A 13,369-nucleotide genomic window follows, 5' to 3' on the forward strand; every position below is an offset into this window, starting at 1 on the left:
TTATGTGTAGAAAGATTTTAAAAACTAACGTGCAGCAATTTCCAGTGAACCTGTTCTTGGACATCAGGTAGTGAGTCTATTTGTGGTCACTAGCACTGTCTCCTAAACTTGTAAGAAGTCTGAAGCTACCCTTTGATTTTTGCCAGTGCTATTAACTTATGTAGACCTGTTAAAAAGCAGAGCAACACAATTATAGTTATCCTACTGAGCCATGGATTCTGAGCTTCATTTTAAAAGTGAAAGCCAAGTTGGTGTATGTAAAGGATTTCCATGTAGCTGTGGTGCTAGTTATTACTGGCTACATTATATGCTAATGTATTTGTGTTCCCCAAGTGTACAAGCCTTTTATCAAAAGTATGTTCTCTAACTCATATATTCAAGGTGTAGGGTATGAAAATGCAAAGCTTAGGAGAGCACTTTACAAAGCTGGTGTCCTCCAAACTGAAATTGTTTGTAACGATAGTCTTTTACAGGTTTTCATTTAAAGATGTTCGTGTGCTTTTAATTGACAACTAACTTCTTGCTGCTGTATAGTAAAATATTAATATATTTTTATCATTAAACTGCTGCATGACTATCATCTTTGAGTGAAGAGAAAATGTTATAAAAAAAAGATGCCTTAAACAGTACATTTTGGTTTGGAATTCTGTAGAAAGTATTTTGGTTTAAAAAAAAAAAAAAGGATCTTGTCTGACATAGAGAGTTCTGGGGATGGAATTGTTTTCTTGGCAAATCCAGCCGTGTAGATCTAACTGCTGTATGTAGAAGACACCACCTGTAGGAGCTGGAAGGGATCATGCTTCTCACATTGTAAAGCATTGGCCTAGGAAGGTGAAAAAGTTGTCTTTTTGAAGGATTTTTTTTTTTCTGCTGGTTCTTTGGGTTTTGAGTTGGTATTTTTAAGCTCCCTGGTTGAGTGTGTTGTCTTTGTTTTTGAGATCTACTGTATGTGTTGAATAACAAGCTATTTCCATTGTACTGTGCATTTTCCCATTAAATTGTTTGCTTTTAATATTCATACAATGTTAAATATGAGGTGACCGTAAAATAGTTAGGAGTTTCTTTACTTACAAAAATCACTGGAAATGATTAAATTGCTTTTCCCCTTCCCCCAAGGTGCATTTTTCTTTCCATATAGTAAAGTTGAGCTTCTACAGTGCATAATGTGACATTTGGAATGCTTATCAACTGCATGTAAACATTAATAACCTGCACTTTTTTGTCTTAAGGTTTGTTGAGCTGTTTTGTTCACTGTACTTTAACTGTGATATGGAAAAGACTGCATTCTCTGTGCTGTTACTAGTTAGGAAAGAGAATTGCTTTGATTTTGTCTCTTGTTTACTATAGCTTCTTAAAGTTAAGCCTTGTACTACAGGTTGTTGGAGTACTCCTAGATCAGTGTTTCATGGTAGCCAGCAATAAGTAGTGCAAGTCAACAAAAACACAGCAAACTTAGGCAAAGTGTCCTTTCTTTGAGATGCGAGTTCTTTCATGAGGTTTTCTTTAGGGTCCGAGTTACCTAAAGTGAAGCCTTTCTTGCCTATAGACTCCAGATTCTGCTTGGAATCCTACCGGATCAAGAAGCACATGCATTGTGCAATTGTCTTCACACTATAACAGTTAAACACAATCTTACTAAGATTTTGAAACCAGTGTCTGATTTATGGTCAGTGGGTTTAAAAAGAAATCCACATGCAGATCTTTTAAGACTTAAGACGTGATCATAGAAAAGACTATTGACTGTAAAGATGCTCTTTTTTTGCATCTCACTTTACCTCCCCAAGTATCCTCCCAACCTTCCCTTCTCCCCTCTCCTGCTACTTCCTTTTCTCACCCCCCACCCCAGGTGCTCGGTACTTTACCATGGTTCTATATCTCAGTGTTTTATGTTGGAGTTTTTCCTTGTTTTTATTTTACTAGTTGGTGAACCCTGTTTGTGTTGAAACAAAAAAAGGAAATGGTATATTTGACCATATGTGTTATTCATAGAAGACAGTATGATCAAATGTGCCAAAACCAAGTAAACAAAACTTAATTTGTGACAAGTATGCCTTATTTTTAATGATCTGCTTTTGTCTTACAATTAAGGTCCAAGAGCTTGGTTAAACTATATTATTTGCCTAAGTATAAAAGAACACTTGAAATGCATTGCGTTCTTTAAAATGAGAGACACTGTCAAGTAATTTAATCCAGAGATCAGCCACCAGATTTGAAATGCCCATATTATGTGTGTGTGTGTTTGGTGTTGTTCGTTTTGTTTTGTTTTTGTTTTTGTTTTCCTTTTAAGTCACCAAATCTTTTTTAAAGATACTTTTTATTTGTGCCTCCTATTTATAATGCTGATGTTGGAAGCAGCAGTCATCCAACCACAGAGGGAGCTAAAGTTAACTAACCAGAACTGTAGAAATCATTATACATGCCTTTGACAACAAAGGAAGTTCACAAGAAAAGTCATGTTGGCTTTTCCTCCACTAGATACAGGTTGGAGGTAGATGAATATTTGCCAAATGGAAAAAAAAAAAGGACAGTGTGAGTCAGGAAAGACAAACTTTTCCAGCTTCTCAAAAGCCATGGAGAGTAGAAACCAAACCCAACAGGGAAATAAAAAACCTTGAAAGTCTCACTTTCTAGTTGTCCCATGCAGGGGTTGAAGTTTGACTCAGAGTAGAAAATATATCAATGTGTTTTTTAGATCTTCACATTTAGAGATGGATAACTATTCCAGTTTGATTTTTCAGGTAATGGAGAAAGCTGCTAGTAATTTTAACCCCTGCCTAAAGAAGACAAATAATTTCATTTGGGAGCAAATACTTGTTGCCTTGAAAAATAGCACTGTAATAGCCTATGATATAATTAGTTATAGAATAACCTTTATCCCTTTTAAACTATGCAAATTATTAAATAATGTAAATTAGGACTCGATTAAAGATAGTTGATTATATTGCAATCAGATGGCATTCACAAACTTAACTGGAGCATATACAGATAAAATCTATTAGTCTAAGTTTTGTATGCTAACAGAAAAATATAATTTAGCTACCTATTCTAAAAATGGTGAATATTATTAATATTGTACTATAGGACTGGGAAGACTGCCTCCTTTTTTGAAGAGAGAGAGATTAAGGATTTTTATAATTGTTTTTCATCAAATTTTAATATTTTTGTCAAATTTTTAGTATTTAATTTGTAAAACAGTTTGCTTTGTACTGGCATACAGAAAATAGGGTATTGATTTTAAACTTTTTGAAGCCAAGTGATCAAGTACATTTGTAATAAAAGTCAATGGATATATATCAGTTGTACTCACTGTTTTCTTTTCTTATACTTATTAATATAGGAATGCTGTACTTTTTCTGCAGGAAAACAACTAAATTTGGGTGGAAGGGAGGGGAACACATAAGTCCTTTGATAATGGAAATCTGGGTGGGCACCATGGCCCAAGCACTTTATATAGTCTCTAAGTCAGTTAAGAGTTGGTATATTTAAAAAGATGTATAGGTCACTTTTTTCCTACCTTTTTTCTTATGAAACAGTGTTTGTGGGGGTTATCGCATTCATTTCTTTCTGTGTTTTAACATTTTGCATTTGGCAATGTTGAAACTTTATAAACTAACACATTTTTCTTTTATGATTTTTGGGTTATCTGCCAGTGATGGTTGACCCCACCATGAGCGTGATTATTTTTATCTTCCACACATGGTTCACCCTCTTTTCGATATTCGCACTTATTTTTTTTCATGTTACGTACACATTTCCACGTGATTTTAGGATGGGGATTTCTGAAGCTGTTTCTCTGGTGGCTTTCATAGCCACTGGATTCATTTTACTGTACATGTCAGCATACTTTTAAGATTTTTTTTTCCCCATAAAAAGTGAGATACCAAATCTAATGACTTTTTCCCTTTTCACGATCCAAATGAGATTCTGCTTTCTATGTAAAAGGATGCTAAAATGAGAATATTTAGCAACTTAGGGCAAAATTGGTGATAACTGAGTATAACATTTATTGTGGATGATCCCTAAATTTGAATACTATATATATGTATGTCTATGTATATACAGACAAACATATATATGTATGTATACACACACACACACATATTCCCCTTGAGAGTGGAATGAGTAGGAAAGATTATTGGAATTGCTTAATTCACTTATTGCTTAAGTGAATAAGTTCATTAAAGTTCTTTGTGCAGAGTTTTTAAAGTTTATCCACATTTAAATCATACATTATACTTGTTTATTTTCATTGCAAATTAACCAAATTTAGGCCATTCATCATGAAATTACATAAAGCTAGTGATCACTGCTGTTAGAATTAGTTTACACCCAGCAGCATTAATTACTATGGAGAATTTATGATAAATTTTTAAGAAAAGCTGATTTTAATATTTGAAGTTATTAGATCAAAAAAAAAGCTAAATTTAAGGCCTAGGCCATTTGACAGACTCTTTTTGAGCAGAAATTTCATTATTATGGACTAGGTGAAGATCATCTAAACTAGCATTAGCATGAGTCAGGTAGAATTTCATAATGCAAGAACACCCAGGTGGAGAGTGAAATATATGACCGGTTTCAAGCCAACAGTTTGTCATCTTTCAGCTGCTAAACTGACCACCAAGTTTTGATGTTGAATGGTCCTAGGCAGTTCACGTCTTTAGTAAAGTTGAGCATAGCAAAGGTTACTTGTAGAAACATTTTTCTTAAAAAGAATTTCATACCGACTCATTTATTTTTATTTTGTCCCCATATCGTGTTTGGCATTTCTTTTCTTTCTTCTTTTTTTTTTCTGATGTGCTTTGCTTTTGTGGAAAATTGTCTTGTTTGATAGGTAGAAACATGGTGGTGATCCTCTGTGTAAAATAAAGTTACTTCTTATGGACCAGAAATATTTTACTCATTTTGGAATCGCAAGAGTTTTGCATTTTCATGACTACAGTGTCATTTTGATGATTACTAGTAATTTGCTTATTAATTAAATTTTTGTAGCATTTTTCTGTAAAAAAAATAAGCTAAAGAGTTTAATTGTCTTGATTTAGGGTGCACTTTAATAATTCAAGAAGCCTACAAGTTCAAGGACCAAACCTTTATATTCTACAATTTAGAGAAACATGGAAATACTCTTATTAGCATGTGTTTTGCTCTAAACTGGATTAACCGGAAGGATCCTAAGACTTAAGAAAAGATGTCCTTATTATGAATGAAACTTACGGGCAGTCAAACTTATGGGATAGGTGACTTAGGTATTCACTTTGACCAGCTCAGACAGTGTTGGCCATCAGTTCATGAATTAATAGACTTATGTTGGGGGAACAGGTCAAGCTCCCATTGAGCTGGAGCGGATTGGCAGTTTCCAATGCAGGTAGTTGTTGGTGTTATTCGACCTACCTCCCTACCACATACACTGGCATTTTCTTTTTCCCATCCTCCTTTTTCCTTGTTTCTCTCTACTTTTTTCTTCTCCTTGGCATAGGCCTGCCAGTGGTACTCCAGATTACCTCCTTAAGGGGGAAGTAAAGAAATTGCTGACTCCTGCCTTAGAACATAGCTAACTGATCCTAGGAAGATTTCTGTATTTTAAGGGCAGTTTTTTCAGACTGCTCTTTTCCCTATAGTCTGAAGTTGGCGGTTTGGAGAGCATCGAAATTGTTTAAGAAACTTGTGAATTGAAGAAAGTAAGATGTATGTGTATTTTAGGTAAGTTCTGGAAGCTGAGACTTACTGGTTTGGAAATTTGAGAGCAGAAAGGGGAGAACTGTTTAATGTGTTCATGAATGGGAATGTGAGAGGTATACAAGGGAATGGTTTGGAGGTAAAGTGTGAGAAATTTTTATTGGAGGTAGGAAAGGACACTGAGGTGGAGTCTTAAATGAGAATTGTTTGCTAAGGACAATGAAGTTGATATTCACTAAGGAAGTTTCAATAAAAGAGAAAAAATGGGTCGCTTGTTGGTTATGAGAAAGCTGTTGGTCTGTAACTAGATGTTACGATGATGATGCATTATACAAATCTGTTTTCAGGGGTAGGATCTTTGCTTTTTTGGACATATAGCACAATTGTGAAATGGCAACTTTTCTGGTCAAGACAGGTTGATGCTAGAGATGTTATTTTGAGGCCAAGAAATAAGAAAACTTCAAACTTTTTCACAATTAGCATTTTTAAACTATCCAAAGTATTTATCATACAGACTATTCTCCTGGGCTCATGTTAAATGTAGTTTGCCTTTGCTTTTCAAAATATTCTTCCGATCAAATTATTTGATTTTTCAGTCCACAAAGATCCATATTATGCCTTGCTTTTACAGAACCTTGAGCCTTTGGTCCATGTAAATTTCCAGAAGAGGACAATAAGTTGGATAAAAACATTAAGTTGCATCTTTAAGTGTCTTTTCTATTTCTTCTATATTTGCAATCCTAGCAACCATTTAACATTGTGGACCTTATGAGACCCTCAGTAATACTCTGTTTCTGAAATTAGACAGCATACCTCCCCAAACTCAAGTTTCTGTTTGTTTTCCCATTTTCTGTGTTACTTTAAAATTGTAGAATTCCCAAGAGTTCCGTAGTGGCAAATGTTAATAATATAATTTAGTACATCTTGAGAATTCATTGACGTCCTTTATGGGGCGAACTGATAGTATCTAGATCTCTGTTCCCAGTATCCCAGGAGCATTTTAAATTATTTAAGATGAAGAATTACTTTAACATTTGTTTTTAAAGTTAAATAAGTATATTTGGATTAACTCTGTTTTCTAGTTTATTATGGACTTACCCTCAGTGATTTTGACAGATTACTTTCCAATTGCATTTTACCCAAATCTGTATATGTTAGTGATAAAAACCTCTTTAAAAATAACTTAAAAAAGAGGTTCTGATTTTGTATTCGGTTTTTTTTTTTTTACAAATGTCAAATACATTAATAATAGCAGGGTCATTTTTATTTTAACTTACTCTGTAGCGTTGGCTCTTAGGATGATTTTCACGTAATATTGTGTGTCATGTTTTAAATTATAATAGTTATGTGCTAGAACTTAAGTCAGTGCAGAGCATTCCTAAATAATCCCTCCCTTAGGAATTGTTTTAAAAGAAGTGAATTCCCAAACCTGTGTCAAGAACCAGTGATTAAAATGACTGTGAGAAAAGTCTTTGAAAGGCTTCCTTGAGTCTAATCAATGGAGATAAATGATAGCCCATTTCCATGCTGCATAGAGTTGTTAGGGTTTATAAAGTTGTCCGTATATAAAAGTGCAGAAGCAGGAAAGTCTATGTAAAAGTTGCCTATAAAATTTCTAGTTTTCATTATTTGCACTATTTATCTTTGCACTTGATTTTTTGAAAGTTAAGACTAGTCACTTTCACTTTTGTTTCTAGTCTTTTCTAGTTTCTTACAGAATTATGTTTTCAATATCCCACCCAAAGCAAAACTTATATGCAATTAAATATTCTTTATAAGTCCAAGAACATATTTCTTAGTGTTAGGTATGTAGAACAAAAATTTGTTTTGATAAAATTTTTAATATGGGCCTTTATTTGCCAATAAAATCCTTTGTAAATGTGAGTTTTATTAAACTATTTGAATAAAGTGAAAGTTTAGGATAGAAAAGTATATATATATATGAAATGATGTCTTTGAGATCCAATTTCCAGCCTGAAATGGCATGGTTTTGGAGTGTTGATTTGTTTTCACTGAAGTCAATGAGATTTGAGGTTAGCTGGGTATTGGCTTATAAGAGCTGGAAGTGAAGTGGGTGGCAAGTGGCAGCTCCCTCTTTCATGTAGTTTTCCATAATACTCATGGAGTTTCCTCATGGTCTATGTGATATCTCTGGTATTGAAATAATTATATTAAATGAATATTCCTTTTTGGAATTCAAGGTTGACTCACTTTTTGATGGGGGGGGTGGCAAGGGATAAGAGACTCTATTTTAACTAGAGACATTCTTATAACCTCAAGATTGTGCTCTAGAAAGAATAAGAACACAAAAAGTGTACCTGTGAACATATTTTTTGTCTTAGTGAGAATGTGCAGCAAGGTGTTCAGAATTGCAAAAAAAAATTTTTGACAGTTTTGTCAATAGAAAAGGAATGTGTTTTGGCTATACTTATTTTTTGTAAGTTATTTAATTATTTCATTTTATATTCCCTTTCCCATAGTCTTTTAGGCACTTCATACTTAAAACCAACAAGTGAGAGGCCTCTTTTCAGATCTGGTTTATTTTTGGAATGCCTGAGTGTGTTTCTGGATGAGCGGTTGGGGGGGGGGGCTGTTTTAGTTCTTGACATGCTCTTCTTGGCGTATTTTGCTATTTAGTCTGGATCTTATGTTTGCAAATTCTGTTGAAAATTCAGTGATGTATTTGAAATGAGAAAGTTTGACATAGTGTGAATGTTTGTGGCTGGACTCTATTGTAGAACCTTGTGACTCTGTTTTTAATTAGGTGGAATTTAATTAAATGGTAGAAAATCTATTGTTCAGATTTTAGATAAATTTTGATAAATCTAATAGATAAATCTATTAGATAAACCTTGTGCCCGGTAGTTGTCTAAATGTGGACCAAATTTGGGAAATGAAGGTTGACAAATGGGTATTTGACTCTAGATAATCCTTTACTCAAATCATAAATTAAAGGCTTATATCATTAGAGTTGTCTTAGGTTTTATGTTGTCTTAGGTTGAATGTGGCTGATGATCAGCATCATATCTATGAATTTCCTTTGGGAAAAGAGAGAAATTCAGTCTCCAAGCCTTTTCTTGGAGTCTAAATTTACCATGTGTGGAAATGAAAAAATTTTAGAGAGTAGCTTTGATTATTTTTAAATGACGTTAATCGGCTTAATTAATTATTTTTCCTAGTTTGAAGCACTTATTTCCCAATTATGAATAAAGGGAAAAGATCAACAATTTGGCCCCACCTTTTTTGAGGCCATTTTTAGTGTTTTGCCCCTATTTCCCAAACCTAATATCAAATGAATTACGGGTATCCCTCTAAATCCCTGTAGCCCCTTTTTGGGGTCACAGATACCTTTGATAATCTGACAAAAGTGGTGGACCCTTCTCCCCAGAAAGAAAATGCGCATACACAGATAATTTTGCATAAAACCTCAGGGGCATCACACATCTTCTGAAACCCCAGTTAAGGATCTCTGCTCTAAGTAAAACTCTATAGAGAAATTTTTAATGCAATTAATGGATAAATTTAGGAACTAACTATTGGCTTGAAACATTTCAGATTGGAATTATTGTTACATGGTGGCCCCTACTAGCAATATGTGACATTGCAGCCAGCTTTGTAAGACATTATAACATCCAGACAGATGGGAAAAAACGCAAAGTTCTGAGTTATTTTTAAGGAATCAGGGCATCTCTAGACATGGGAGCCACTCCTGGTTCAAGGCAGGGGTCAGGGTGCCTGACAGCTTCTAGCAGGGTAGAGTTTGATAAACCACAGTGCTCAGGATGCCAAGGGGTTAGCTATTATCTTAACCCCTTCCTCACCAAAAGATTTTAGTTTTTGCCTGTTTGGAGATAAGATGTCACTAGGGACGAAAAAGATTTGCCTTACAACTTTGCTGGAACACATCCGTTTGGTGATGTCTGGGACACCGGTATTATTTTTTTGAGAAGGTGCATAAAACCAAAGTAAATTATTCTCTATGTAGAACATTATTTACTAGCAACATTTGTTTGGATGTTTGAGCTTTGACAATTTTTACCAGTATATATTGGTTTTATTTAAAGCTGGGAATCCAGTTTATAAATAGAATAGTTGGTATATCTGCCCTTTCCCCCCTGTAAAGAATAGTTAAAAGGTTTACGCATACTTTTTTCTTTTTCTCTCTTGATGCCATGGAGTAGGGTGGGTGGGATGGGGGGAGATCTTTGAGTCAACAACTGACAAAAATGTCTTCAAATTTAAAAATTGAGAATCAGCACCTTATTTAAGTCTAACTGTACACCATTTTAGTGCATGTTATTAGTTTTAATGATTTTTTGGTGCATGCCTTTGGGCTTATTCAAAAGTGTACAATAGGAAAGTATATGTATTTCCTTTCTTAGAAAGGAGATGTTTTTCTACTTTGCAACATGTGATTACAAAATCTTCCTCTGTGGGAAGATTAACCATGTATTGAACTACTGAAAAGTATATATTTTTAGATATACAGAAGGAATCTACATGGAGCAGCATTCAGACCTATATAGAAGTCATAGCATTCTGTATAGGACCAAAAAGGAAATAACATTAAACACTTAAACAGACTTTGTTGGGTAGAAATACCTTTAGATCTTGCATTGACTTCCACAAAGAAAATGCCGCAGAAGTTTGCTGAAAACTTTTGTCGTTTGAATTTTCTCTGTCAGTGTATTTAGCCCAAACAGAACAGCTTTGGGTTAACACATACATAAGAATCAAAAAAAAAAAAAAAAACAAAGCTAACTAAATCAGTCTGGTTTGCCAATCCGGCTTGACTGAAATAAGTGAACGAACCACGCGCAACATAAAAAACTGTCCAACTCCTCTGGGGTTTTGACAAAATAACCTTGGCTGATGTGGGAAGACACCCACTTTGATTTCTGACCTGACAGTGAAGATTCATGCTTGACATGATTTCAAACCTGACAGTGTCTGTTTAAGGAGCTATGGTACAGTTTGCTAATTCAATCCCAGATACCTGTTGATTACCTGTGAGATCTAGAGTCCAAAGTAGCCAGCAGCCGTATCCCTGAGTGCTCTGTGCCCATCAGATCTCTTAAAGTAAGCAGGATTGGGACAGGTCACAGCTCTGTGAGTGACCTCAGGTGCTGTGGACAGCCCCAGATTTCAAGAATTGTATCTGCTTTCTTGGGAGTCATCACTGAACTAACGTCCCACATGGTGTTACTTACTGTAGATGCTCTCTCATGGAGGAGGCCCAGAGCACACATCCTGATCGCTTGTGGTACTCAGAGAGGGGGTGCTAACTCTGATGCCCTGGCCAAATTCCAGTTTAGGGATGTGGGTCTTCTTGCCATTCTAATTGGAAATGTGCATCGCTTTCCATTTTCCCTGTTGATCTTGGTGCAAACTGCACAAGTCTATTTCTTTGCCCTGATCCCAAGTCTCTAAGATGCTGGTATGTATTATATGGGCCAAATTCATGCCTTCTCCTAATGCAGGAAAGTTGAGGAATGAGGGAGCTCAGTGTCAAAGTGCCCTGTGGTTGGAGGGGAAACTCTTAGGATGTTTTAGGGATGAAATTGGCCCTCTTTTTAGCATAAGTTGGGGAATGTGCACTGGCCGGAGGCTTCTAGCCATGAGGTGTGAACTGAAACCTATTTTCTCTCTTTTCTTATAGCATGTTGAGAAAAATCTGTTGGGTTTTTAGCAGTCAGGGAAGGCCGGAGTTCTGCAGCTTTAATCTGGGTAACTGAGGCTGGTTTGAGCAAGACTTTGGTTAATTAACTAGGTTCTCAGATGCCACAGACTCCGTGAAAAGTCACCATTATTTTCAATGGTTGTGATAGAATTTCCCCCAGTAGCCATTATTTTAAGGTTATATTGCAGAGTTGCTTTATTTGAGCTTTTTGTGTACACAATCCCAAACTGGAAGAAATAATAATTAAAAAAAGAGGAATCCTGCTGTGAAAGGTATATATTACTCTAGATTTTTCTTACTGTAAATATTGTAAGATTGTAATACTGTCGATATTTTATTAACCAACAAATGTTAATCTATGTGAATTCAGACTTATTTTAAATGTGCTTCTTATTTACTGTGTGTGGTCCCTGTTGCTGACAGTATTAAGTTATATTCTGATGTAAGATTAACTTTATTAAAGAATGTAAACATTAATGTTTCCTTATGGGAAAACAAATAAAGTATAAAGAAGACAATTCTTTTCATTAAAATATACTGTGTATTTACACTTGCTAGACCCAGCACCACTTACAAATTTAGTACACTGTTCAAAATTTTAGTTAACACAGCTGACACGGTTGTGCTCTGTTTGAAAGTCTAAGAGTAGATATTGTTGGAATATCAACAGTTTGTATTTGTCTGCTGTGAAAAATAATATTGAAATTTCTAATGGAGTTTGTAAAATTTTTATAGTAAAACATTTTAATGACAGTTTAAAAATTTATCTTCTCTGAAGGATGGTCAAAACAGTATCCTTTCAGAAATAGAATTGTTCTTTAATATCTTTCCAAAATGACTTTGGTTAAATGGACCAGATGTGTATTAAGTTAAAATTTAGGACAAAGTTGTCATATTCTTTGAGTTTACAAGTTAATCCTTATTGGAGACGTGCCAATTATACAGTAGAATATCATTAATTTGCACTGTTTGGGGACCCCATTAAGAATGCTGAATTTTGCCAATTAAGAAGTAAGCAAATGCAACTTAAAAAGTAAATTTGAGCATTCTGTATTAAATATGTGCAGTTATTATCACATGAAGAAGCGCAGTGTGTCGGGCTGTAATATAACCATACTTGCTGTCATGTTCTCCCATCTCAGTGCTGGGAACTCACCATGTGGAAACCAAGCAAATGTGTTGTGCATCAGCCGGCTTGAGTTTGTTCAATATCAAAGCTGAAACTAGCGAGGTCTGCTGTACTGCTTATTGAAGTATTGTGATTCTTTTAGGCATTGATTCTTACAAAATATATACTGTAACAGTATACTTTGTACAGATTTAAATTTTATTTGAAAAAATGAAATAAAGTAGGCAAAAAAATAAAGATGTTTATTTTTCATGTGACTATATAAACAGATCAGTCTTTTGTTTCAGTGCCTTTGTTGGGGGGGGGGGTTGGCGGTTACCGTTGCTCTTGGGTTTTGGCGGGGGAGGGGGGAAGGGCTAGATAAGAACCACTTTTAGGATTCGGTAGCAGGCGCATTGCCTGATCATCAGTTGGCTACAAGCATTAAATGTGCTCTCTCACACTGGAAGACTCTATTATTTTCTATTTTATTTTAAAACAAATGTATTTAGTTTTAAAGAGTTGATGTGAGTGGCTTCCCTATCTTGCTTCTTGAGTTCATTTTCTAAATTCTCTGATGGTGTGACCGTTAAGGAAGCCCTCCCAATTGAAGAGGAACTTTTCCCGTAGTTCAATGCCCCTTTTCCAGGGAAGCCTTTTTGTTTTCTGTCCTTTTAAATTTGAAGTTGGTCGGGGGTAGTGGAAGGGTTACAAAAGAGTACGTAACAAAAGATGAAGAGAATCCTTTGCAGAAAATAGTGGTTGTGCCTTGAAAATAAGATTCTTCAAAACTGCTTTTCTAGCAAGTGAAGTGATAGACCGTGGATGAAGTTCCCGGTAAAAGTGTGGCCACAGAAGTGACCCTTCAGACTAGTTTTAATGGGACCTTCCCATAGAAGATTAGACTC

The 13,369-nt window shown here is 35.1% G+C and overlaps 2 protein-coding genes across 2 annotated transcripts in view; both read left to right on the top strand.

The window, feature by feature from the left end:
- Positions 1-3,293, top strand: part of PURA (purine rich element binding protein A) — a 5,292-nt gene extending 1,999 nt beyond the window's left edge. Inside the window, exon 1 of the mRNA XM_047778796.1 lies at positions 1-3,293. This exon is cut by the window's left edge and continues 1,999 nt beyond it. The gene's annotated coding sequence lies outside the window, so the exon portion shown is untranslated.
- Positions 3,294-9,871: 6,578 nt separating this feature from the next.
- IGIP (IgA inducing protein) lies at positions 9,872-12,742 on the top strand. The gene has a single exon (XM_047778803.1). It carries the CDS (start codon positions 12,413-12,415, stop codon positions 12,572-12,574), a length of 162 nt encoding a protein of 53 aa, XP_047634759.1. The 5' UTR covers positions 9,872-12,412; the 3' UTR covers positions 12,575-12,742.
- Positions 12,743-13,369: the final 627 nt, after the last annotated feature.

The sequence above is a fragment of the Phacochoerus africanus genome, chromosome 4 (genome assembly GCF_016906955.1).
Source record: "Phacochoerus africanus isolate WHEZ1 chromosome 4, ROS_Pafr_v1, whole genome shotgun sequence".
Classification (NCBI taxonomy): Eukaryota; Metazoa; Chordata; class Mammalia; order Artiodactyla; family Suidae; genus Phacochoerus; species Phacochoerus africanus.

Coding starts and splice junctions, on each gene's coding strand:
- IGIP (XM_047778803.1), top strand. CDS start 12,413: ATGTGCAGTTATTATCACATGAAGAAGCGCAGTGTGTCGGGCTGTAAT.